This window comes from Cupressus sempervirens, chromosome 2 (genome assembly GCF_028749045.1).
Source record: "Cupressus sempervirens isolate cs-2001-9-10 chromosome 2, ASM2874904v1, whole genome shotgun sequence".
NCBI classification, from domain to species: domain Eukaryota; kingdom Viridiplantae; phylum Streptophyta; class Pinopsida; order Cupressales; family Cupressaceae; genus Cupressus; species Cupressus sempervirens.
This window is the reverse complement of record NC_143119.1, coordinates 350,107,916-350,134,683: the sequence shown is the minus strand read 5'-3', so window position 1 is coordinate 350,134,683 and position 26,768 is coordinate 350,107,916. Positions and strand designations below refer to the sequence as shown.

Here is a 26,768-nt window from a genome sequence, read left to right as displayed (position 1 = left end):
AATATTTAATTAACTTAAATAACAATAATATTTAGCATTTATTTAAAAATGAACTCTAAATATATTATTATTAAATTAAATAAATATTATAATGTTCTAAATTATCCTTAAACTTTTATCTCCAAATTTAATTCTTTTTATTTAATTAATTTCTCAATTAATTAAATATAATTAAATATTAAAATATCATAATAATTTTCTATTAAATTAAATCATTAATTAATCCTTTTAATTAAACTTAATTAATAGAAAATACATCAAGGACTCATAAAGCAACATATGAAAACCCATCATAGAAGAACACATACTAAATCAAACAAAAAGGGTTATAATCACGAAATAACATCATTTGATGCATTCAGAGGGTACTTAACTCAGATACTTGTCCTAATTATCAATTAGGACAATTGGCTAAAGGGTTTAGGATTTGGACTTAAGAGTTTATCTCCCCTCTCTTACCATTGAGATAATGCAATAGGGTACGCTCATCCTGGCAATTCAGGGAAGTCGATACTCGGTACCTGCAACCTGCATAAAATTCACGCATGTACAGACACAATATTCTAAGCTAAATAGACAATGGCAGGAAGTGGTGCATCGCATAGATCCCGACTAGCAGGTGACTACGACTCCCTTCCTTAACCACATCAGAAACACCATACTGTAACGCCCCGCCAAGGGATCCAAAAGAATTAACCTAAAGTTTCACTAAGTTTGCTAAACATTTAAAAAAAAAAAAAAAAAGTAAGAATGCATAACATACACATCAAACACATAGTAGCGGAAGCAATAACATGTAATCATCGACAACCATACATTGCAAGTTACATTTCTTAAAGATCCCAAGACGTTGAGTCACGTTTAAATTTAATTAAATCTAAGTCTAACAACTATCACACACATATGAAAGAATAATTAGAAAGTCCCATGTCCATAATATACATTTGTTCCAAATGCCTCTCGGCAAATTAATTCGGAATGCTCAATCATCCACTGTACAAGTCACAGGGTATGAAAGGCTTAAAAGAATATACATATGTAAAGATCAAGATACAACATCCTCAAATCCATGATACAAAGTACAGTAAAAATATATGAAACTATTCACCATACATGATACATCCATACATCCATAATGATAAAACATCTATCATAAAATCTAACCATCCATCATACTAATCCAAGAACATAGTGTAGATAATTGCCAATCACGAAATCTCCAACCACGGTGACCACGGAACAGATCTCAATGGTAAGAGTAAAAGCACTACCACCCGACCGCGTGGAACCTAAATGGTCCACTCCCACCGCACTGAGGAGATAGTCTCAAGTCCCAAATAGGATAAAAAAACCTATAATCATAAATACTCTCTAAGTCCAGGAAATCCTATAAGTATGCTAACTCAAGGGTTCCTAAAAAGATCGACATCTAAATCCCAGAGGTACCACAAGACACGTAGGAAACCTAATATGCAAGCGGGAAAGTGTCATCGCAAAAGTCATGTAGAAGTTACCCGAGCAATCCCTTAGGAATCCCGGGTCCCTACTGATCCTGCGGCCACTAGTATCCTCTCGTACTGACGAGGCATACTATGGAATGCAAGGTCATAACCAAGCGTTCTCTCTACCCCATCCTAGTCTATACTAGCACTCATGGCATGGGAGAGAACCTACAATTATCTTGTTAGGTTCATTTTCTCTCATTTAGTGTAAAATGTTTTCACTTATTAAAAACGACTTACAATGGGTTTCTCAAGGCAGCCTCTTAGGGCTCCGACCCCCATTGCAAGCCACTTCCCGACTCTACACATAGATAACCTACCCTAACTCATGAACTCGTAAAACAAAGAATCATAATAAAAACATCTCAGTCCTATACGAGCAACTGAAAAACATCATCAACAGATAATCCACAAATTATATCAGTTCTTCATGAGCAACAGATAACATCAAATAATAATCATGTAATCACGACAGTTCTCTATCAGCAACTGAAGGCATCAATGATAAGTCACAAAATCCAATGGTTCTCTAATGAGCAATCCAGAAAGTAATACAAGTATAACTGATCGAGACTCAGAAATGGTTATCAAATATAACTGATCGAGACTAAAAAATGGTTAAGTTAGGTATTCTCAATTACATACACCTCAGCTTCACACAAGGAAACTGGAAAGCAATAACAAACAATAAACACAATCATGTCATAGAGCACTTCATCACATTACCATGGTCAGGTTAAGAAAGATCGAGACCAAATCATCATGACATCACATTCACAACCCCGAGCCTCTGGTAACAACCTAAACTGGTCAACGCTAAACCAACCCAAAAAAAATTCAAAGTACAAAGACAACATCAAAGTCTCAGAGATTGGATCTGAAAGTATATTATTTAAGTTAAGGTAAGGTTTATGTTTTAGTTTAATGTCGAATTCAAGTAACAAAGTTTTCACAACTACCCTTTTACGAATAACTCATTTCTATAGTAACTTTCATTAAATCAATATCCAAATTTATAATTTAGTCAAATAAAATTCATTATTAATTAACTTAATTAAACTAATTTTAATTAAATTAATCAATATTCATTTGATCTAATTACTTATTTTAATCTAACTAATAATTGTTAATTTATTAATATTTAAGCAAAATTATTAATAAATTAAAATTTACAACTATATCTATGCATTTAATATTTATTTATTAAATGTTAAAAAAGTTTAATCTATTATAAAATTGAATATATTATAATTTTATTATTTAAAAATTTTAAATAAATAAAATTTGTTTTAGTAATTTTTTAAAAAAAAAATTTAAAAAAAAAAAATAAAAAATAAAAAACGAAAACCAAGTTTTTTATTTGCTTAACATACACGTTTATAGCCCGTCGGCTTTGGCCGCAGGCCTGCGGTCGCAGGGCCTGCGGCGGCAGGTACTCTGTACCTGCCGTCGCAGTACCTGCAACGCAGGTACTGTCGACCTCCGACAGTGGGGGGCGGGTACGGGATGATTCCCTCCCCCCCCACTATAATATAATTATAATAAATTTTTTTTTATATATATATATTTTTTTTAGAATTTCAAATATAATAAAATACATCCAATTTTATTTAAAAAAAAAAAATAGTTTTTGTTTAATTTTCAATGAAACAAATTTTTTTTTTTTTTAAAGGATATATATATATATATATATATATATATATATATATATATATATATATATATATATATATCTAGAACTTTCAATTACATAAAAACAAAACCCTTATTAAATTAAATCTTAATTTCTAAATCAAGAAAACAATGGTTCTAATTAATTCATCCAGTCTCCATGGATACAGAAATTATTGACGAACAATTAATAAATTCACAATATTGAAAGCTTAAAACTTTCATCATAGAGAATTCAGATCTACAAACCCCAGACACGAAGAAGGCAGGAAGGGATAATTGCATATTTAATGGATAATAAAAAAAAGGCACAAGACCCTACCTGATCCTGATGCTATTATGCAATCTCCAGGAACTGTATGTGAATTCGCTCCTCTCAATAACCTTCCCCTCGAAGACTTTCTTCGTATCAACCTTCTGAAATTTGCTTCCAAAATTTGTCCCCCAAAAATTCCCGTCCAGATTCCTATCCCTCCAAAAATGAACCCCCAAGGTTGTGATAAGCAAATTCTCCTCAATTCGGGGCACTAATTGTGCGTTTACCCGAGAAGACTCTTTGCACAACTCAGTTAACTCCAATTTAACTTTTATTATCTTTTATTATTTTTTTGCATTCAACTTTCATGCACCTTAAGTTGAATTATTAAATAACTTTATTTAAAATTTCACTTGACTTCAATTCTTAATTAATTTATTACTTTAAATCTTATGTGCACTTTTAAGAAATTAAAATAACATTATTAATTTTTATAATTTAATCTTTTAATTTAATTCTTATATTTAACTCATGTTTAGATCATGCGATCTAGAATTCTTAATAAATTAATATCTTTCAACTTTTTAATTTATTTTAGAACTTAATTGATAACATATTTAATTAATTTAAATAACAATAATATTTAGCATTTATTTAAAAATGAACTAGAAATATATTATTATTAAATTAAATAAATATTATCCTATTCTAAATATATCTTGAACTTTAATTTCCAACATTAATTCTTTTATTTAATTAATTAATTAATTAATTAAATATAAAGATATCATAATAATTCCTTATCAACTTAAATCATTAATTAGTCTTTTTAATTAGACTTAATTTATAGAAAAAAAAAACACCAAGGACTCATAAAGCAACATACGAAAATCCAACATAGAAAAATACATACCAAATCAAACAAAAAGGGTTATAATCACGAAATTACATCATTTGATGCATTCGGAGGGCACTTAACTCAAATACTTGTCCTAATTATCAATTAGGACAATTGGCTAAAGGGTTTAGGATTTGGACTTAAGAGTTTATCTCCCCTCTCTTACCATTGAGACAGTGCGATAGGGTACGCTCATCCTGACAATTTAAGGAAGTCGATACCCGGTACCTGCAACTTGCATAAAATCCACGCATGTACAAACACAATATTCTAAGCTAAACATGCAATGGCAGGAAGTGGTGCATCGTGTAGATCCCGACTAGCAGGTGACTACGACTCCCTTCCTTAACCATATCAGAAACACCATACATAAATAAAACAACACGCACACCATACACATGCAGTATGGGGTAAGTATCCATAAGAGGCACATAGAATAATAAGCCATCGAACTAATCATCATCGATAAAACCATTGAATAATCATCATACATGCACGAAATATAGAGTACCAAGTAATCTCATCATACAATAAACTGAGTGTAAACATCCTCTGATAATCTCTAAAATAATAATACTACTCATCAAACATAAATTGGCCTAAAAGAGTTTGACAATCATATCATAAATGTAGCTCGAAAAATGTAAACTAGGGGCAGGCACTACACATACATAAAGAAAACAAACACGCACACCATACACATGCAGTATGGGGTAAGTATCCATAAAAAAACACGTGTGATAATAAACCATATAACTAATCATTATTGATAATTGAAAACATTGAATAATCATCATACATGCATGAAATATAGAGTACCAAGTCATCTCATCATATAATAAATTGAGTGTAAAACAACATCTAATAATTTGAAAGTAATGCTACTAAATATCAAGTATAAAACTGGCCTAAAAGAGTTTGGCAATGAAGACTGAAATGCGACTTAGAGGCAAGCACTACACAAACAAGCATAGAATACTAAACAACGCAAAATCTATAATGAGAAGAAAATTTCTACATATAGCACCAATCAGAACTAGCAGCAACATTTAATATGAAACAATGAATGATTTCGAGAGTCGTACAATTTTTCCTTAAATGTTTGGAATGGGAAAAACAAATTCGAGATATGCACAAATCCATGCCCACATTGAGAGCGGTTAATGCGACACGTGTACGGTTCTGCTCTCTCAGTAGACCCTGAATTTCAATCAGTTCGGTAATGTGAATTAGCTGGCGGCCGCAGACCATGAACCTATCCTTTTAATTTCTGCTCCACTTTTGTCAAAGGTCTTTCATATTAGGTTAAATGGGGGCTACCATATGACCAAAGCGCCAACTGTCCATGGCTAATATAAGACCATATATTATAAGGGTACCTGACCTGTAAGGCTGAGATTTGTTCCACTCATCTTGGAAAACTATCCAGAGAGCTTGGAACGCATGCATGCCGTCACGTAGCAAGGCAAATTTTCCAAGGACACATTAGAACGATTTGAATGAATTTCAAGTCAAAAAATAATGTTTCTATCTTCGACACGTATTGTCGAAAAGTCAAAGCAAAACCGTGACTTCAATTCAACGTCATGTAGTGCAACCAAACTTTTGCAAACGTGGCGCACGATGAATAGCACGGACAAAGGAGCGCACACGTGTCCAGTTAAAGCGAGGTCCAGCGTGTCACTATTAAAGATAGTGCCGGTGGTGCCAAATTTGGAGGTATCTGACCTGACCCGTTGAGACGGGTGATGACACACTTTTTGGTTGTGTAATTTCATTATTTCAGCTCTTTCCCGATTTAAAGGAAACAGACGTCGCCAGAGATCAAAGTATGTCCGGTACATAACGAGAAGTGATTTTCAATAATTATAAGAGATTGCCAGATTGAGCTATGTTTTCATTCATGGCGGGGCCTCAGGATTGCCTACACTGCACGGAAAAGCATTACGACTGACAACCACTGAGATGTCTTCTGAAAAAGATTCTGTAGATTAGTTTTGGAGCGTGGAATTAAACTGAGTTTTGGAGATGATTTAAAAAGAAATTTGGTGGTTAAGGAGCGGTGGGATATTATCTTATTTAATGGTCTCGTGATTGGAAAGAAACATAGCCGACCAAATTCACACTTTGATGAGAGTTTTGCACCATGGCCACACAAGTATTGGATGATTCCAACTGAAATATTTGGCTGACTGTATATCACGAGAAGGAAGAGCATAAAGATTAACACTCAGAAACTTTTTAACATTTCTTAAGGCTTTTGCTTGCTGAATTGTGTGTGGAGGTGGTGTAAGTCTAATGGTGTCTGAGTTTCGACATGTTGATAGCTTTGATGCGTCTTCGTCTAGGAGTGTTACTACTGCAGAAAATGAAATTGAAGCTGCCAAATGCATAGATGTAAGTGTAGATTTGGTTTGTGCTGCTAAAAAGCAGCTCCAGCTTCTGAGCAATGTGGGGAATATGCCCTGGCTTCATCATCGTCCCCTGTTACACGAGGCCATCAGGAGGTTTGTGAATGATAAAAGTTAATAAAATGGGATTTTTTTATATATATGTTGGTCCTTTTAGTTCTTTTTCATGAATCCGGGAGTGGAGTGTAATTCGAAATGCCCAGCCAATTTTGTCACAGGTGAAAATTTGATATCTTTAATGATTTGTTTGTGTTTGGGTGATAATTGTGTAGGTACAAACAGGTTTGGATGCCTTTAGCAGCAGAATTAGAACAATCTCAGACCCTGCTGCCGCCCTTGGATGTTCAATGGGTTTGGCATTGTCACTGTTTGAATCCGGTTTGTTCCTCTGTCATGTTTGTTTATTTAGATGAAGATTGTGTTTATAATATTTTATGAGTTAGTTTGATCTTGGAAATAGCCTAGCACTTGTGTTTGATTTTGTTTGAAAGGTGGTTTAGTTTTTTCCAGTATTGGGTCGACATTAGTCGAAAAAAATTCGACTTAAGAGATTCATGTTGATTTCATGCTAATGTATCCAAGAGTTAACAATTCTCTGTAATTAATATAAGATCCTCCATTGAAAATTAAATGCATCTTGGTCTTTGCAGGATGCCTATCAACAATACTGCACTTCACGTTTTTCCAAAATAATTGACAAGCCTCTTCTTCTGGAACCCAAAAGAGAGGTGGAAGCTATGTCAAGATGCAAGAAAATGTGGAGTCAGAGATATCCTTCAGAAACTTTTGATCTGCGGGTGAAGCAACGGGCAGGTCTGGTGTATCCTGTGCCTCATACGGAGACCAAGCTTAATGAGAAGGATGGATTTGACCTCTTTGCTTCCATCTGTAATCAATGCTCATTTTATCAACAGGTAGCCAACTCAGATGAAAATAGATTCCATGAAAGCATTCTAGTAAAAGGTAACTTCATGATTCTAACCTGGTTGGAAATGGCAGGTCTTTCAGCCATTTTTGTGGGAAACTCAGTTCCTGGTAGCTGCTAAAGAACGTTACAAATGCTTTCTGCATTTGGTCAATAAATACAGAGGAGCTTTTTCTTGCGTCCCCACGGTGGATATCCTTCTAATGTGGACTTCACACCAGGTATATAAAACTCTCAAAACTTTATGATAAATTGTATCAATATCAACCCGTTCGGTACTGGAAGGGCTTAAACATCCACACAAAGCTTTTTGGCATTTCAAGGGCTTAAACATCCCACACGAAATTTGATATCAGACTAAAAGTGGTTAGATAGTTGAAATTGACTTCATAATCACATTCAAAGCATAATCTAACACTAGTACTGACTGATTTGTTTCTGGGTATATAGAGTTATCCATTAGCATATGTCAAGGACATTGAATTGCTAGACGGAATATACGGAGGAGCAGCCATAGAAAGAGGACCCAATGCTGTGTCAGAGGAAGATCTTAATGAAACAGCAAGACTATGGGAGAACACTTTTGGAAAGCCCTATGAAACAGCAGGTGCAACGTTCGACTCCATCGAGTCCAAACCACTTTCAATTCCCAAGGCGCTGGAAGGATTCAACACCCCAAAGCCCATTTACTGGGAATGCCAGGACATCGATGTCAATGGGAAGTACAAGACTTTGGAGCCCAGATATGTCATGGAGGTAAATTGCACACAAATTCTAGTTCCTGATTCTACTTTAAGTTCAATACTAAGAAGCCCTCTTATCTCTCTTCTTGTTATTGTGGTCATGGTGGTTTTCTCTTGTCAATGAGCAGGTCTGTATTCTTATTAAAGGCATAGCAAGGGCAGACAACAGGGAGGATTTCAGAAACTTATTCCTGCGTCTCAAGGCAATCGACTCCTACAAAACATTGAGAGCAGAGAAACCATTGGCCAAGCTATGCTCAGATACAAGCTGGAATAAACCATGGGTTTTGCAATGTGAAGCAAATACAAGAGGCCTAAAGCTCGATCTCCGATCATATATAAACGCTTGCTTTGGTCCACTGAAAGCATCAAGGCGTCTGAAGAAACTGGTTCTTGAGTGGCATGAAATTCTGCAAAGCCCATCACTGACCCTAGACAAGTCCATTACTGTAAGATCAAATTCTAATGCAGAGCTTTCTTGCCTGAGAGTGGTCGCATCCATAACTCCTCCAATTCGAGCTCCATATCTTTTGAAATGCGTGCCAGATCGTGTAACAGACGACACGGGTGCGATGGTATCAGACTATGTTCTTCGGATGAACAGCTACCGGCCTCAGGAAGGCCGTTGGATTTCGAGAACCGTGCTGAACCATGCGGGTAAAGAATGCTTCGTTGTACGCATGAGGCAAGAAAATCTCTTTTATTTTTCTCTTTTTTAGACCCTTTCTTCACAGTAATCCAAATTGTCTTTGTGATTAATCTATTGTGCATGTATTGTTTTGGGATTGAAATAGTGTTTGTGAATGCAAACAACAGAGTTGCAAGGGGCGTTTGGAAAAGACGCACAGACCGGCCAGTGGGAGTGGACTGGAATGAAAGGGTGATACAAGTTTGTGAAGGAGCATGGACCTATGTTGCTGGTTCTGTTGGCATCGCCCCAGGTCATTCTTATTTCTATTTTTCTTCAATTGTTTATGAATTTCGATGTGAGTGCTCATGAATTAACATTTCTGATCACTACATGATCAGAAAAATTGCTACTTTAAGATGTATGTACTTAAAGTTTGAATCTTGATATGAAAACTGCAGCGAATGTTGTGGGCAGTGCAACGCCCATAGCAGATGATTTAGAGAACCACAGGATGACATGGGAACTGTCGAGCGGTGAGATATTCACAATACAGATGCCGATACAGCAGATGGAGTGGGAGCGGCATCTGGAATTTACACTCAAAAACACCCCCAAAGGAAAATCGGTATGAAACCTGCATTCCCCATCAACAAGGCCTTTTGTTTCAACGTATCTATGGATAGAAATCTAGAGAGACCTTTTTTCGTTTCTGACGTTCTTGTGCTTTACTGTTCGTACTTTGTAGGGAAATAATATTAATATATCGTGTTGATATTTATTTTCAAAATAGATTTCATATAATATTTATAATTTTTGAAGATCGATCTATTATAGGGACAACTTTAAAATACTGATGAGCTAACTAGTGATTTACATGCATTTCAACTGATTGTCGACATTTGTTGACCTTCACTTTTTTATTCTTCCAACTTTCCATGCCTTTTTAAGCTAAACTATTACAAAAGTGCCCTACCTTTTCTATGTATGCAAAACTCTTTTTTTTTGGAAAAAACTTCAATGTTTCTCCATCACATTATTACCCATGTTCTTCCCTTTATTATTATTATTCATGTCAACTTCGCTTTGATTAATTGTATTTTGCAACTTATTTATACATATTTTATAATTCTAGTTTTTTCTATTAGTATTTGTTCTATACACTAGAATTATATGTATTGTAGTACAATTAATTTAAAAAATATATATACTAATTAAATATGATTTTTATATTCGTAACTCTTTTGTATCAATCAAAAGTGATCATGACTTTTTTCAATGACTCAGGCAAGGTTGTTGAATGGGCGAAAGCTACAGTACCAAGTGGCAGGGGCGAAGGCTGATGAAGAAGAAGGGTTTGTAACTCTAGTTCGATACACACCACAATGTCCACAAGGAAAAGCTACTGCTCTCTTTAATTGGAAGGTCTCTGCCATGGAATTTCTAGCAAAAGAAGATGCAATTCTACTTCTCCTCCTTTGCAATGCCACAGTTCGTACTGTTGCAGACTTTGGGGGTGAGGGTGATAGTGTAGAAAACTTTTTTATCAAGAAGAGGAGGAAGGAAGCCAAACCAGGAAATAGGGATTGGGGATCTATAGTAATACAAAATTCTCGATCAATAAGAGATCTAACATTTTGGTATTTGAATCCAAGGGAAGTTTTAGGGATTCCATCTATAGATGAGAAACCTACAAGAACTAATTTAGAAGAGGTTCATGTCTATTCGAGTAAAAGTTGGTTATTCATGGATGGTGTAGTGAGTCCCTTTCCTAACAAATCTATTCGTAAGACAGTTTCTACGGATGTATTGCATAGAATGGAATCAGGTGGAACAAATCAGTTTGGAGGGAGTCATCGTATGGACTCCACAAGGAGGACTCTTAGTGGGATTCCTGTAGATAAGGGAATGAGAGGTTCTTCTATTGGCTAATACAAATGTATTTATGGAAGAATTTTCTATGGAGCATTTTTTTTGCTCCTTTTTATTGTTGAAAAGGTTAATAATAACAAGATGAGGTGACATAACAACAACAACAACAACAACAACAACAAAAGAATCACAATTTCTCACAAGAAAGTTTGCCTAACTTTTATAGGCAATTGTAGTAAACACGTATGAACCTATAAATTAGTTGGTCAACAATCAAAATATGTGTACAATTTTTTAAAATTAAAGGTATGAGATTTCCAAAGTGTATAAAGGTGGAGTTTTGTCATTGGTACATACAATTTTTATTTAATATGTATTCAATTAATATGGGTAAAAGTATAAAGTTGTGTCACATTTTAGGTTGATTGATTAGAACAACTGAATTTTAGTATTTCTATCTAAAAATCAATTTTGTTCAAACATATGATCTAGATAACTTCATTCCAACTAAGTTATTATGGTCTCACACTTTTCAAATTGGAAATATCTATTAAATGCATGTATTATACTAGTTTGTATTCAATTACGAAAGAAATATAATTATTTCAGAAAATTGATGTTTCAATAACTCTTACTATTTTTTATGATTTTTTTAAATAACTTATAAACACCATTTTATAGGGCTCAAAATCAAGAAAATTATCATATAGAGTTTATAGTGTTTTAATTAGATATAATATATTATAATTAAAAAAAATCTACAAGAACAATTTTTAACACTTGAAAAGATGTCAATTTTGAGAAAGAAAAAAATATTAAATCATATCAAAAAAACTTGAAACTTCTAAGATGTTCTAGAGGAGAGAGTCCTCTTCTAGAATGTATAATTTTTATTCTAGTCAAAATATATTTGTTTTGAAAAATGTGGTTGGAGGTGAAAACTATCGATTTTTTAAGGCGAGTTGAAATTTCAATAATTATAAAAGAGAAAATATAGGTCTAAAGCCAATTTTTATTTTTGAATGTTCTAGATATATAAGTTATCTATAACATAGTTTGAGATCAAAGGGAAATAAGTTTATTTCTATATAGTTTTGTGGTGGGACCCAAACCCCTATTTTTCAGTGTTTTTAGCAACTAAAAAAATCTCTATAAAAATTATGAAAATATATCAAATCTTATTCCAAATAATTGTTAAAAATTATAATCCTAAACTTGATCAATTTATACACATTTCATTAGTTTACATCATTTTCAAATTCTAAATAATAGTACCAGTTTTATATCATTGAAGGTGACTAGTTGTACTTTTGTTAGCCTTTTCCTTTGAAAAAGGGTGACACAGGTTTGTGCTTACACCCATATAGAAAGAAAGAGAACAAGTATTTGATTTTCATTTCAATCAATAAAGTGTCTATTTATGAGAGGATGAGCAATTTAGTGAACATGTATTTATACATACATACATATTCATTTTCTCAATTATTTTTAATAGTAAGAAAATAATAAATGATTTATTTTCTTAATATCCATATCAATAGTTATGAATTATGTATTAAAATTAATTTACATTTCACATGTGGAATATTTTATATTAACTTATATTAAAATTGAAAAATATACGCTCACATAAACTCATGCATTGACATACACCAGCATGGATGTGTGCACGCACACACATACAATAATATATACATGCATACATATATAGGTGCATATATACATACATATGTATATGTATATGCATATATTATATATCTACATGTACATATGTATGTGTATGTGTATAAGTGTATACACATGCACACACACATATATCTATATATGTATTCATAAATATCTATAAATATGTATGTTTGTATATGTACATATATACATATATGCATACATAAATGTATATGTATGTACATATATATATACATACATGTATGTATACACTTATTTATATACATACCTACAAAACTTAGGTTTTCGTCATGAAAATCTTATGAACATATTATTTGAATGAAGCCTCTAAATAACATACTTAGTAATTTATTTTAAAAATTTATTATTTTGAAAAGTTGTTCCATTTTTGTATTTCTTAAAAGGTAAAATAGACAATAATAATTTGAAACTTATTCTAAAGGAAAATAAAGAAATTTTAATTTTAATGCATAATTTATAACTAATGAATGGATATAAAGAAATTAAAACATTAAATATTAACTTAGTGTGAAAAATAAATGAAAAATAAAAAATAATGATTTAGACTTATAATATGAATAATTCTAATTTAACATTCACAAGATCAATATATGTTTTTCTCTATTTTTGTACTCTATCTCAAAATCCAAGGAGTTGATTTCTAATCTAACAATTGAGTTTGTAATTGACATGTCATGCAAATGTAATTTACAATAGTATTCAATGTTCTATATTTATTTTAGAGTATTAATATGAGTATAATTAGCATGCATTTTATTAGATGTGAATGATGATTCTTTAATCTTTAATAAAGATGAATGGGTTGAATATCTTTTAAATATAAGTACATAATGTTGGTCCCAACTGGTACGAAGGAGGGAGGAGGGGGGGGGGCGGGTTTGTGAATTAGTACGTGCACTTTTACAAAATCTACCGGTTAGTTTATTGACCCTTACCACACACTTTGTTACTACCTATTTAACTATAAAGGAAATGATGAATCCTACCACACAATATTCCATATAGAAGAATACATTAATGACATAGATATTTTTACGTTGAAACCCCTAAAGTGAGGGTGAAAACCATAGTGGGAGTAATGTATCCACTAGCCTTTCCTTGCAAGAAAAAGGGTGTCCTATTAAAGGCTTACATCTCTTCCTTCTGAGAACGTATCCTATTAGGAATGCTAGTAACCTGCTACGATTATAATAGCTTGTTAAGGCTACCTCACTAGAGGATTTAGATCTCTTTCTAAGAGATACCTTGATAGAGGATTTCAAAGACATTGTACAAGTCTATCCTATTAAAGGCTTACAACAGATGTTATGGTTAGAAAGAAAACTAATGTATGTGACCTAACTGTATGGCACAACTTTCCTGATAGATCCTCTATTGCATCTTTTCAAAGATTCTCTAATCTTCTTTTGTTGCTCTAGATTGAGTGAGCTTCTTTCTACACTCTACCCTTCTTTCTCTCATGCACTTCGCACTTGATATATCTCTCCATTCACAACTAGCCTCCTCTAACATATTCTTTGGTCTTCACAGTTGTAGTGACAACAAAATTCTTGACACTCCCTTCTAAATAATAGTCTTCTACAGTTTCTCTTGGCCAACAATAACTTACAACAAATGTCAAGTGATCCTTAAATCACTCTCACAGACTATGGATGGAAACCCTAAAGTTATCCCACTCAAATTGTAGTTTGATTTTCAAAATGCATAGTGATCATAGTCACAAGACTCTGGTGACTATTTGTCTATAGATGCCTATGCTTATAGGCCAACCTCTCTATCTGCAAGTCTAATACTAGACCTAGAACCTTGTTTTCTCTAACTCATTATGCCACTCTTCTTAGTTGTAGAACCTTGCTCGCTCTAACTCATCATGCCACTCTTCTCAGATGCATATAATGTTGTATGTAGACCTTCTCTTGTATTGTCACATCAATGGTGATTGGGATACATCCATTCCATGTTTCTTGCTTCTTCTTCATTCTATTTTCTTGATCAGTATGCTACCCTATCAATTGTTCTACTTGCAACATTTTGCGACTTCTTGTTAATTGGTTGCCAATCAATGACAACACAATCTTCTAACCTGATGTTTGAGTTCATCACTCACCACTTTCTTAGTTGATGTAACTTAATCCAAAAATCTCCCCCTTTAGAATTTATGGTGAAACCTTCTATAATTATTCATAGGGTAATAAGAATCGTAAGCCAAGACTTCACCTGTCTTCTTGTGAGTCAATTCATTCTAAATGTTTGTGGCCTTAGAATTTTTTCATCTACATCCTTTGATAGATTCTTTCTTCCTTCTCCTTGGTGTGTACTCTCCTTGAGGTACCTTTGTATCTTCTCACTCTTTTTATCATCAATGACAATGGGACAGGTTGGGATACAGGTGCTTGGTTCTTGTTTTCTGCTCCTGGACACTCCTTCGAGTTATAGCTTTGCAAATATATCCATGTATTTCTCAGGTAGAGTTCAAAAGAGTCTCCCATGACTCCTTTAATTCTTTGAGTGCGAGAACTACACTCCTCAATTTTTCTAGGTTCCTGTAAATTGCTTCTTCCATTTCTGTTGGTGGCATGACCAGATGATTGTTTGCGCCCTTTAATCTCGAGATGATGAATCCAATCATTGGAGTTAAGGATTTTTGAAGCCCCATGAGTTGGATAGCTCTTTTCTCTTCTTATGCATGCAACTGATGTATCAAATACATTGTGTCATGTATTTTTGTGATCTGCTTCATTGTTGATCTAGAGAGTTGATCAATGCTTGTGCAGCTGCATCAAGCTCTTGTTGTGCCTTTTTCTTATTCTGGTTCAAACCACTTATTAGAGAGTGTGTTGAGCTTGGTATTTGGATCAGTGGGGGGATGTCTTTCAAGGCTTCTAACATCTCTTCTTTGAGTATTTTAAGTTCCTCTTTCTTCCCTTTGATAAGCTTATTTTCCTCTTTTAGGAGTCTTCTTTGAACTTAATGTTTTGCTATCCTTGGAAGCTTGATTGTCTCATCATGAAGGTGTTCAAAAAAAAATCAAATTTGACTAATCAAATCATCATCTTCATTGCATATTGCTCCTTCTACAAGTCCCTTCAAGCTGTCACACATGCCAGCTAGTGTGCTTTCTTGTTCATAGCATTTTTTATTCTATTTCATCTTTTTGTACTTCTCAGTTAGCTAGGTGCATTTCTCAATTTCCTCAGATCTCATTGACCATTTCACTGATCTCTTGCATCTTTATAGCTTTTTCTACATTAGAGTCATACAATGATCACTCATCCTCTAAGACGTCTGATTCTACTAGTTCTTGAGATTCTTCTATCCCTCTGCTCCTCTTTTTTCTTCCTAATTCCTTTAAATCCATTGTTCCTTGGTTGGTGTCGAGGATGGATCTATTGTTGGTGTCTCCTATGGAAGAGTAGACTATAGGGATTCTTGGCTATGTGTTGCATCAGTTTCTTGTGCATGTCCTTCTCTTGCATCATTTTGAGTTTCTATTGTAGGGAGTTGAGTATCATCCATCTTATTACATGTTTCTATTACATTGACTATTAGTCCTTTCTCTTATTGTCTTCCTCTTTCAGTATAATTGGTTGTTCTTTCCTTTACTTCCTCTAACCCTTTTGTTACGTCAATGACACTAGGTTGTTCTTTGGTTGCCTATGTGTCTTCCTTGGGATTTTTTGTTGTTGTAGATGGTGTAGTGGAGGCTTGTTACATCCACTCTCTTTAGGCTCCTTGTTCAAATCTTGAATCATCTGAGTCCTCTATTCGACTTGTGTAACTAAATTCTTTGTTAGCTTCTTTTTGGCACTTCTAGGCCATGTTGTCTTAGTGGCTCCATTCTTGGTTGGATGTCTTTGGTTTTATGGCCTTTGCCTCTTCATTTCTAAAGAGTTTCCTTTTCCTGCTCATACAATTGTGACCAAAACTTCTTTTCTTTTGTGAATGCATCTATCTTCAATCCAGTGTATTAATGTCACATTTGCAGGTGGGTTGATGTTCTTATATCTACACATGAATCTACAAGATCCATGACTAGTCACCTTCCTACTCAAGTCAAGTCTTATGTCTATGAGGGATTCATCCAACATTCCATTCCATTTGACTATGGCCTTAGACCATTTCTCTTTGATTATCTTAGATAGTTCCTTCAGAAGTTGAGACTGCGCATTTGTAGGAATTCCAATGAATGCTCTTAAGATTACTAGTACAACATGTATTATTTTAATCATATTCAGCTTATTGAACTTCAAAAATATATCTCTAATGAAATTATAATTTCTATTATTTTCAATATCATTAATAATATTTTGCATTGAAAGCTTTTTACCTTTGTGGATTTCAAGATTTTATCATCTGATTCTTCTTCTTGTTCCTCTTCCTCTTACTAGGTAGGAAGTTTCTTCTTCTCCTTTGTGGTACCTTTCCTTTTGTAGGTATCCACTATTGGAGGCTTGGTGGTTTTTAAATTCTTCTTTCTCCTTGCTTCCTCTTCTTGTATTAACTCAGGTTCTGGTGTGGAACTTCCTTCTATGTCATATTGTGGACCATCTCCACTCCCATCAATTGACTCTTCCTTTATTTGCTTCACATCTTGCATTGTTATTTTCTTCTTCTTTGACTCTATTTTCTTTGGAGCTTCTACTTCTTACCCAATGAGCCTTTTATTTATCTCTTTGGTTGTACCAAAGCTTTGTTGCTCCTTGTTAATAGATTTCTCTATTAACTTCATGATGAGGCTCCTAGTTGGTACTTCCTTGATTTTATAAGGGAATTCAGTCAACTAATGAGTTCTTAGTTTTATTGCTAGCAGTGATTTTCTAAGAACAAAATGCTTCTTCTATAGTGATTCACAAGATTTATAGGTATCCTTGTCTTGCTATGCATGTCTCTTTGAAATTTACATCAAGAAATTTCAAGATTGTCCAAGCCTTTGTTGCCTAGTCTGTTGTGCATGCTCATTAGTTGAGTGGTGACATTGCTCCTTGATTTCTAGTAAAATTCATTGTATCCAGGGTACTCACCTTTGAAATAGAAAAATGTGTATACCAACATTGCACCAAATTTGAAAGAGTGTGCTACATTGTCCATCTTAATTTTCTTAAGAATTTATATCATATACCCATGTCATCAACAACTTTGATCTAACTCAAGGTTTTCTTTATCATTATTTGGTGTGCTCTATAAACTACTCCTATCAGTACATTGTCCGCTTGACTAGAATGGTAAATTCTATGAGAAATCATCCTTGCAACAAGTTGCACCTTCTTGTTTGGAATAGGTTTAACGGTGCACATCCTGCCATCTATGTGCCATTCAATCAGTTTAGTCACTTATGTTGTTGTGTGCACTCTGGTGTTTAGTTTTTCTCTAGTTCCACTGAACCCTGTTACCCTCTCAATTACTTCTTTTGTGATCTTGTATGACTTATCCAACCACATGTACTCATCATGCAATTGGATGAGCACGAATCTTACCCATTCTTTTTGAAGAAACTTGAAATGTACATTGCACAAGCTAGGGTTGTAGTTTCCATCTCTTCAAGATCATCTTTCCTTGTTCCTTCTACACGGATATCCTCATATAGCTTTTTGATCAAGACATCTACCATTTCAATTATCTTAGTCTTAATCAATTAACCAATATCTTCTAGTAGAAGTATATTTCTTGGGAGTGATGATATTCATATTCTTCTTTTCAACACTCAACAAGATTGGTTCATAGATAGGTGGGTCCAGTTCATGTCCATCAGCTAGTTCAACATTGAACAAGTCATTGTATTAGGCCATTGTGACTTGTAGTTATGATTTCATCTCTTGATATATTTACCTAAGTAAATCCTAGGGTTTTAAAATAAATTATAACTTCTTGCACACATATGCTCATAGAATAGCTCTTGGTGGTTAGGGGTTCACAAGCAAAAGCTCTATTGATCGTAAGATTGCAAAAGTAACTTTTATTTAGTGAAAATACTATTTATTGATTCAACAAAAAAGGTAATGTGATGTTTCAAATGGAAAAATTTCCTCTTATCTAACTCTACCTTTGTGCAATAAATGCCTTCTAACTGTTGGACCTAAAGTCAGATTTTGATGACAACCTATCTTCCAATTTTGGAAGCGATGCATCCTCTTCCTTTTGAGTTAGTGATCATGACTTATCAGTTTAACTAAGGGGACTAATGCAAGTCTTATATTTCTTACCTCACCCCTTTTATGCTTGCTTTCACTTAACTCTATTGGGAGGACTTACCACTTACTAGTGAACTTTTTGCCTCTTCAATCTTTACCCTTGTGATTTTTTATCACTTCTTGATCTATACTTTGTAAAAGTCCATGTTGACTTGCTTGGTAATAATAGCCTTGCCTTTCCTTAGTCACCATTCTCATGTTGTTTAAGCCTTTTCTTTGCCCAAATTTTCTTGACTACATGACCTAACTTATGACATTTGTAGCATGGGTATATGTAGGATCATGGTGTGCCAAAAAGTGTCGATGTGAAAAAAATAGAATTTGAAAATGTCTAAAAGCATTTCAAAATCCGCTCTGACTTTTTTTCACCCATCCTGATACCAAACCTAGAAAGTAAGGCCCAACCCTTATCAGGTATCCAATTTCATATCGGATACCTGATATTATATCGGATATCTAATAATATCTTTTTAATAAAAAGCACAACCCACTAGTTGTGTTTCATAGTCATATATCGGGTTTTAAGCATGGATATCCATTTTTCAATTGGATACATAATAAAAGATTAGTTTTTAAAACTTTTTAATCAATTTTGATATAAATTTTATTATAAAATTGTTAGTTTTAGTTGAATTTGTTAGAATTTAGTGTTTTTTTGATAGAAATTGTTAAAATATAGGTTTTTTTAATATAAACTATGTTTTGCAAATTAATAGGAATGGTTGATCAAAATGATGACCATGAGGCAAGTAATACCGTTCCTCGTAACCCCCCACCAAATGATCCAGTGCTTTCACAAAATCGTCCACCAAATGATCCTTTACCCCCTCAAAACCCTCCTCAAATTGAGGATTTGATAATTGAAAATCTCATCAAATTGAGGGCTTTGCAAACAACATATAATAATGTATCCACATTGGCTCCTATGTTATCCACGTTAAACACCATAGTGGATAACATTGAAACCCTTACGAACGAACAAAATGTCGCTCTTGTTAGAATTCCTTAGAATAATTGAGAGGGGGGGGGGGGGGGGTGAATCAGTTATCCAAGGTCCAAATGCCCTATTAATACTTTTTCACTACTTTTAATGAATCCATACACTTTTCATCCATCCAAACTTTAAATCAACCATATTAGCAAGTTATAGTAAATCAACATTCAAAGATAAAACATGCAAGATCAAAACATGACACAATGATTTACGTGGAAACCCAATTTGGAAAAAACCACCAATAACATGCTACTTGATTCTCACTCTTCTGAAGTGATGCCCTGTTAAAGGCTTACAACACACTGTTAAATGTGACCTTGTTAGAGGATTTCACCAAATTGTTAGGAGTGGGCCTGGTTAAAGGACTTTAGAACATTCACTTGGAATGTCACCCTGTTAAAAGATTTATCTCATGGCTATTAAACCAACCTAAGTCCATAGGATTTAAACTTTACTGCTACAATTGCTAGAAAGTAATGATAATGGTCTTTTGATCTGATATAACTTACAACATACTTTGCAGAATTCAGATCACACTTTTAGTTCAATCCTAATGCTTGGCTTCAATCACTTCAGCTCTGACTGCTTGACTTCTTCTTAAGCTTCGTCTCCTTGAGTCTTCTAACTCATTGTACCAATGCATCCATATCAGGGGTCTTCTTATTGAAACAGAGTCACTATGCTCTCTTATCTCCTTAGCACCTCCTTCAACATTTCATGCTTTCATGCTTGACCGCCTCTCTCTTTTTTTTCATTAACTTATGACTCCTTAAATAGAAATCTGATTTGCCTTTTCCGCTCATTTCTCCCTCTCCAATTTTAGGGTTTCGAATGGATTAGGTAGGATACAATGTATCTACCTCATATCTTGTTCTTATCTTCAAACTTCTTTAGTTGTATCCTTAAAATGTTTTACATGGTGTTTTGTGCCACCAGCTCATCATTCTTATCTTCCATTTTAATTCACAAACTTCTAGATAACAACCTTGTCCGCTTAGATCTGGCAAATCTTCGATTTTCAAAATAATGCAGCAACTCGGCATTATTGATTTATTGGTGCTCGGCATTTCTGTGTTACTCAGCACTATTGGTTTTTATTGGTGCTTGGTATCTCTGTATTACTTGGCACTATTGGTTTTACTGGTGCTCGACATCTCTATGTTACTCAACACCTATCTCTGCTCGGCACTCGATATCACTCGGCACTTGAAGTTTACTCGACACTTGAACTTGCTCGGCACTTGAAGTTTACTCGGCACTTGAACTTGCTCGGCACTTGAAGTTTACTCGGCACTTGCTAGGAATTTGCTTGGCACATACTAGCTTGCTCGGCTCCTTCTCTCTAATGAACTTAGTTGAGCTTTACAAATGTCTTAGCTAAAACCTTACATCTTTGATATGTTTCAGTGTGCCCATTCTCTGTATCTTATAGTATGTCATCAAATACACTTTTTCATCAATGGTTTAGTTGATCCTTGTACTTCATTACAACATCATAACTTCAACCTTTCTCTAAGTGTTCTAGTTATATCTTATTGATTGCCTCCTCCTAACAATCAACTAATTGATAGTATTTGGATCACTAAAGAAATTGTCATTCTTGCAAGTAGCAAGTTTGACATCAATAAAAAAACAATGATTGAGAACATTCTTTACCAGTTTCATATATCATTCCAACAACTTTTCTTATGATCATTTCAATCATTTCCAACAACTCTTCATTGGTGTGACAAAATGTATGAAATGTTTGATGATGGCTTGGACTATGATGAGTTTGTGTCCCTCAATATAAGAAAAGATGATTTGGCCAGCCTTTTTGCGAACCTAAAAACTAGTTTACTAGTCGATTGCAAAAAACCCAAACTATCGATTAAATGGTGCACAAATGACGCCATACGTGAAAACTTTTGGGATCGTTGATGGATGGTTTTTGATATCCCTCCACATAGAAATTTAGAGGTGCCATTTTATTTTCTTAGAAAATTGTATGCAGAATTTGTGTTGAAATTCAAAGTGAACTATTGGAGCATGAAGCCCAACATGGGTGTAGGACTAGGAGCTCCTTAGGATAGACCCTCTTCCCAATGGAGGAAAGCTGGCACTTTTGTCCCCCCTACTGATGTATCCCCCCTCCTCGAGTGCAACATCCTAATATTATTGCAGAGGCTAGCTCTTAGACCATTAGAGCCATTCATAGACTAAGTAGCCTATTGATATCTTAGGCTAGGTTAGTCCTGCCTCCCCGTGTTGATTATGTTGGTGCCAGTTCATCATCGGCTAGCTCATCACACATTTGTGTGCCTCACACTTGCATTACGTGCAAGAATATTTTCTTGGGTCCCATAGGTGATCTTCTTGAGTATTATTTTGTATTAGATGAGGATACACCAGATGCATGTGCAGAGGCTACAGACCCTAATGCGAGAGAGGAGGGGAATGCAGAGGCATGGACTCCTTCTGTGTTGGTACGTGTATACATTTTTTTTGTTATGACATATGCAATTTAAAGTAAATTTTTATAATAGAGTAATTTTAATTTGTAAGCTATACTGACTTATACATGTATGTGATCTTCATTTAGGTTTAGTTGATGATCAAGTAGGAGCTAAGATAGGTCGATGATGCCACACTCTCGACTATTTCATTTGGCCTTGAGACATCTACGATACATTATGTTGTGTTCTCATTATTTTTTCTATTTGATATTATAGCATATATGGTTTCTAATCTTTCTTTTATCTTGTAGGTACCACCTATCCCTGGGGGACAAAGTGCAGGGGATGAGCCAACACCCATTGACAAAGGAAAGGTAATTAGGTGCTTTCTATTTGATTAAATATCAATGCATTCTTCTAAAATGTTTGTGGTAATGAAATTTAATTGCATTCTCTATTGTATATAGGGTGTGGCTATTGACGATGAGTTATGAGTATATTATATTATATTATAATTAAATTATATAGTATGTATAATGAGTTATGAGTTATGTATTAGATTATAATGCATTATTATATCATATTATTATTAAATATAATAATATATATTATTATTATTATAATTTATAAATATATGTATATATATATATATATATATGAAATTATTATAATATATTATTATTATTAAATATAATAACGTAATATATGTTATTATTATTATTATGACCTATGTTAACTATTAATATATAATAATATATTATGTTATTATTATTATAATCTATAAATATAATATATATATATATATATATATGACTATTATATTATATTATAATTATTTTTACTATATTATTATTAAATATAATAACGTAATATTTATATATGTTATTAATATATTATTATTATTATTATTATTATTAAATATAACAACATATAATATTATTGTTATTATTATTATGACCTATGATCCATTTGGTTGGTTCTATAATGCGTTGAGAGGGGTCATAGGTTACCTATGACCCCAATCGACGCATTTCATGACAATGTATGTCTCTAGGGGCCCTAGGACCCCTAGGGACGCTTTTGGTTGGTTATAATGCATTGAGAGGGGTCATAGGTTAACCTATGACCCATCTCTATGCATTTCATGACAACTTATGTTCCTAGGGGTCCTAGGGCCCCTAGGGACACATTTGGTTGGTTATAATGTGTCGAGAGGGTTCATAGGTTAACCTATGACCCCTCTTGATGCATTTTATGACAACATATGTCCTCAAGGGTCCTATGACCCCTGGGACACATGTGCTTGGTTCTAAAGCATCGAGAGGTGTCATAGGTTAACATATGACTCCTCTCGATGCATTTCATGATAACATATGTCCTTAGGGGCCCTAGGACCCCTAGGGATGCATTTGGTTGGTTATAATGCATCGAGAGGGGTCATAGGTTAACCTATGACCCCTCTCAACGCATTTCATGACAATGTATGTCCCTAGGGGCCCTAGGGACACATGTGGTTGGTTCTAATGCATGTAGAGGGGTCATAGGTTAACTTACGACCCCTCTCAATGCATTTCATGACAATGTATGTCCCTAGGGGTCCTAGGACCCCTAGGGATGCATGTGGTTGTTTCTAATGTGTCGAGAGGCGTCATAGGTTAACCTATGACCCCTCTCGAAACATTTTATGATAACGTATGTCCCTTGGTTGGTTATAATGCATCAAGCTTTTGACGCATTTCATGATAATGTATGTCCTTAGAGGCCCTAGGACCCATACAGATGCATGTGGTTGGTTCTAATGCATCAAGAGGCATCATAGGTCAACCTATGACCCTTCTCGATGCATTTCTTGACAACCTATGTCCCTAGGGGTCCTAGGGCCCCTAAGGATGCATTTGGTTGGTTTCAATGCATCACGAGTGGTCATAGGTTAACCTATGACCCCTATTGATGCATTTCATGACAACCTATGTCCCTAGGGCCCCTAGGACCCCTAGGGATGCATGTGGTTGTTTCCAATGCATCGAGAGGAGTCATAGGTTAACCTATGACCCCTCTCAAGGAATTTCATGACAATGTATGTCCCTAGGGGCCCTAGTACCCCTAGGGATGCATGTGGTTAGTTCTAATGTGTCAAGAGGTGTCATAGGTTAACTAACCTATGACCCCTTTCGACACACTTCATGATAACGTATGTCCCTAGGGGCCCTAAGACCCCTAGGGATGCATTTGGTTGGTTATAATGCATCGAGAGGGGTCATAGGTTAACCTATAACCCCTCTCGATGCATTTCATGACAACGTATGTCCCTAGGGGCCCTAGGTCCTCTAGGGATGCATGTGGTTGGTTCTAATGCGTCGAGAGGTGTCATAGGTTAACCTATGACCCCTCTTGATGCATTTCATGATAACGTATGTCTCTAAGGACCCTAGGACCCCTCAGGATGCATTTTGTTGGTTATAATACATCAAGAGGGGTCATAGGTCAACCTTTGACCCCTCTGGACACATTTCATGGCAATGTATGTCCCTAGGGGCCTTAGGACCCATATGGGTGCATGTGGTTGGTTCTAATGCATCAAGAGGCATCATAGGTTAACCTATGACCCCTTTCGATGCATTTCATGACAATCTATGTCCCTAGGGGTCGTAGGGCCCCTAAGGACACATTTGGTTGGTTCCAATGCACCGAGAGTGGTCATAGGTTAACCTATGACCCCTATAGAAACATTTAATGAAAACCTATTTCTCTAGGGGCCCTAGGACCCCTAGAAATGCATGTGGTTGGTTCTAATGTGTTGAGAGGCATCATAGGTTAACCTATGATCCCTCTCGACACATTTCATGACAACCTATGTCCCTAGGGGTCCTAGGGCCCCTAAGGATGCATATGGTTGGTTCTAATGCATTGAGAGTGGTCATAGGTTAACCTATGGCCCCTATCAATTCATTTCATGGCAACCTATGTCCCTAGGGGCCCTAGGATCCCTATGGATGCATGTGGTTTTTTCAAATGTGTCGAGAGGGGTCATAGGTTAACCTATGATCCCTCTCAGGGCATTTCATGACAACATATGTCCCTAGGGGCCCTAGGACCCCTAGGGACACACGTGGTTGGTTCTAATGCGTGTAGAGGGGTCATAGGTTAACCTATGACCCCTCTTGGCACATTATAACCAACATAAAATGTGTTGAGAGGGGTCATAGGTTAACCTATGACCCCTCTTGATGCATTTCATGACAACTTATGTCCCTAGGGGCCCTAGGACCGCTAGGGATGCATGTGGTTTGTTCCAATGCATCAAGAGGGGTCATAGGTTAAACTATGACCCCTCTAGACAGATTTCATGACAACCTATGTCCCTAGGTGCCTATGACCCCTCTCTACACATTTTATGGCAATATTATATTTAATAATAATATAATACTGTATATTATAATATAATAATAATATATTATTAGATTATATGACAATAATAATAATATATGTTACTAGATTATAGATTTAATAATAATAATAACCATATATATTATTATATATAATAATAGTCATATAATATTACTATATATATTTAATAATAATAATATTTTTCATATATATAACTATATTATATTTAATAATAATAATCATACATATTATTATATATAATAATAATTATAATCATATTTAATAATAATAGTTAATAATAATACTATCAATGTCCACACTTCCCCTAAATAAATTTTCCTCTAAAACACTGTAAAGTTTCCCTCTCAAATTTCTCTCCAAAATTGCAATTGGAAAATTTCTTTCCTCTCAAATTTTCCTCCCTCCAAAATTGCAATTGGAAAATCTTTCCTCTCAAATTTTCTTCTAAAATTGTAATTGAAAAATCACATACCTGATCAGATACCGAATTTGATTTCGAGTTTTCGATTAGGCTTGATATTTACCAACCCTATTTGGTCAACCCAAAAAATGTGTTTGAGAAGGGTTTCACTGACACTCAAACTTCGAGTAGCCATCTGACAATGCTATTTTCATCGAAATTGAATGAAATGAAAAGGGTTTTTTTATAACACTCTCAAGATTCCATCGATATAATTGCTGTCAAATTCTGATTTTGATAAGTATTTATTAGTTAATTTTCAATGAAGATGATTGTAAAGTGCTGATTGACATACTGATTGAAAAATAGTTATAACTTTCAAATGGTATAACATTTTTTAAATCCAAAAGTTGTGTCACATTCTATGCTTGGTCTAGTATAAGAAAAAATAAATTAATTTGGTATAGTTATGGTGGTCAGATACGAGAGTTTTTTTTTTCGAAAAAAGTTTTAGTAGAAAATTCATATTTAATTATGTATTTGGAATAAATAATCCCAAAAATATGCATCACATCTGGGCATGAGTCTACTTTTTATATCTATAATTACATTAAAAAATATTATCATTTGATTTTGATTAAGGTCGTTAGACATACATCTACTTTTTATTTTTGCCCTGAAATTTTTGTAGTACTGCATTAAAATCCAAAATTTTGACCAATCAATTTTT

The 26,768-nt window shown here is 34.4% G+C and overlaps 1 protein-coding gene across 1 annotated transcript; it reads left to right on the top strand.

The window, feature by feature from the left end:
* Positions 1-6,136: 6,136 nt before the first annotated feature.
* On the top strand, positions 6,137-11,237 carry LOC149572581 (enolase (DUF1399)). The gene is made up of 9 exons (XM_089813675.1): positions 6,137-6,834; positions 7,011-7,116; positions 7,389-7,652; positions 7,738-7,884; positions 8,114-8,419; positions 8,535-9,091; positions 9,223-9,347; positions 9,496-9,662; positions 10,322-11,237. Exons 1-9 carry the CDS (start codon positions 6,626-6,628, stop codon positions 10,964-10,966), a joined length of 2,526 nt encoding a protein of 841 aa, XP_089669801.1. The 5' UTR covers positions 6,137-6,625; the 3' UTR covers positions 10,967-11,237.
* Positions 11,238-26,768: the final 15,531 nt, after the last annotated feature.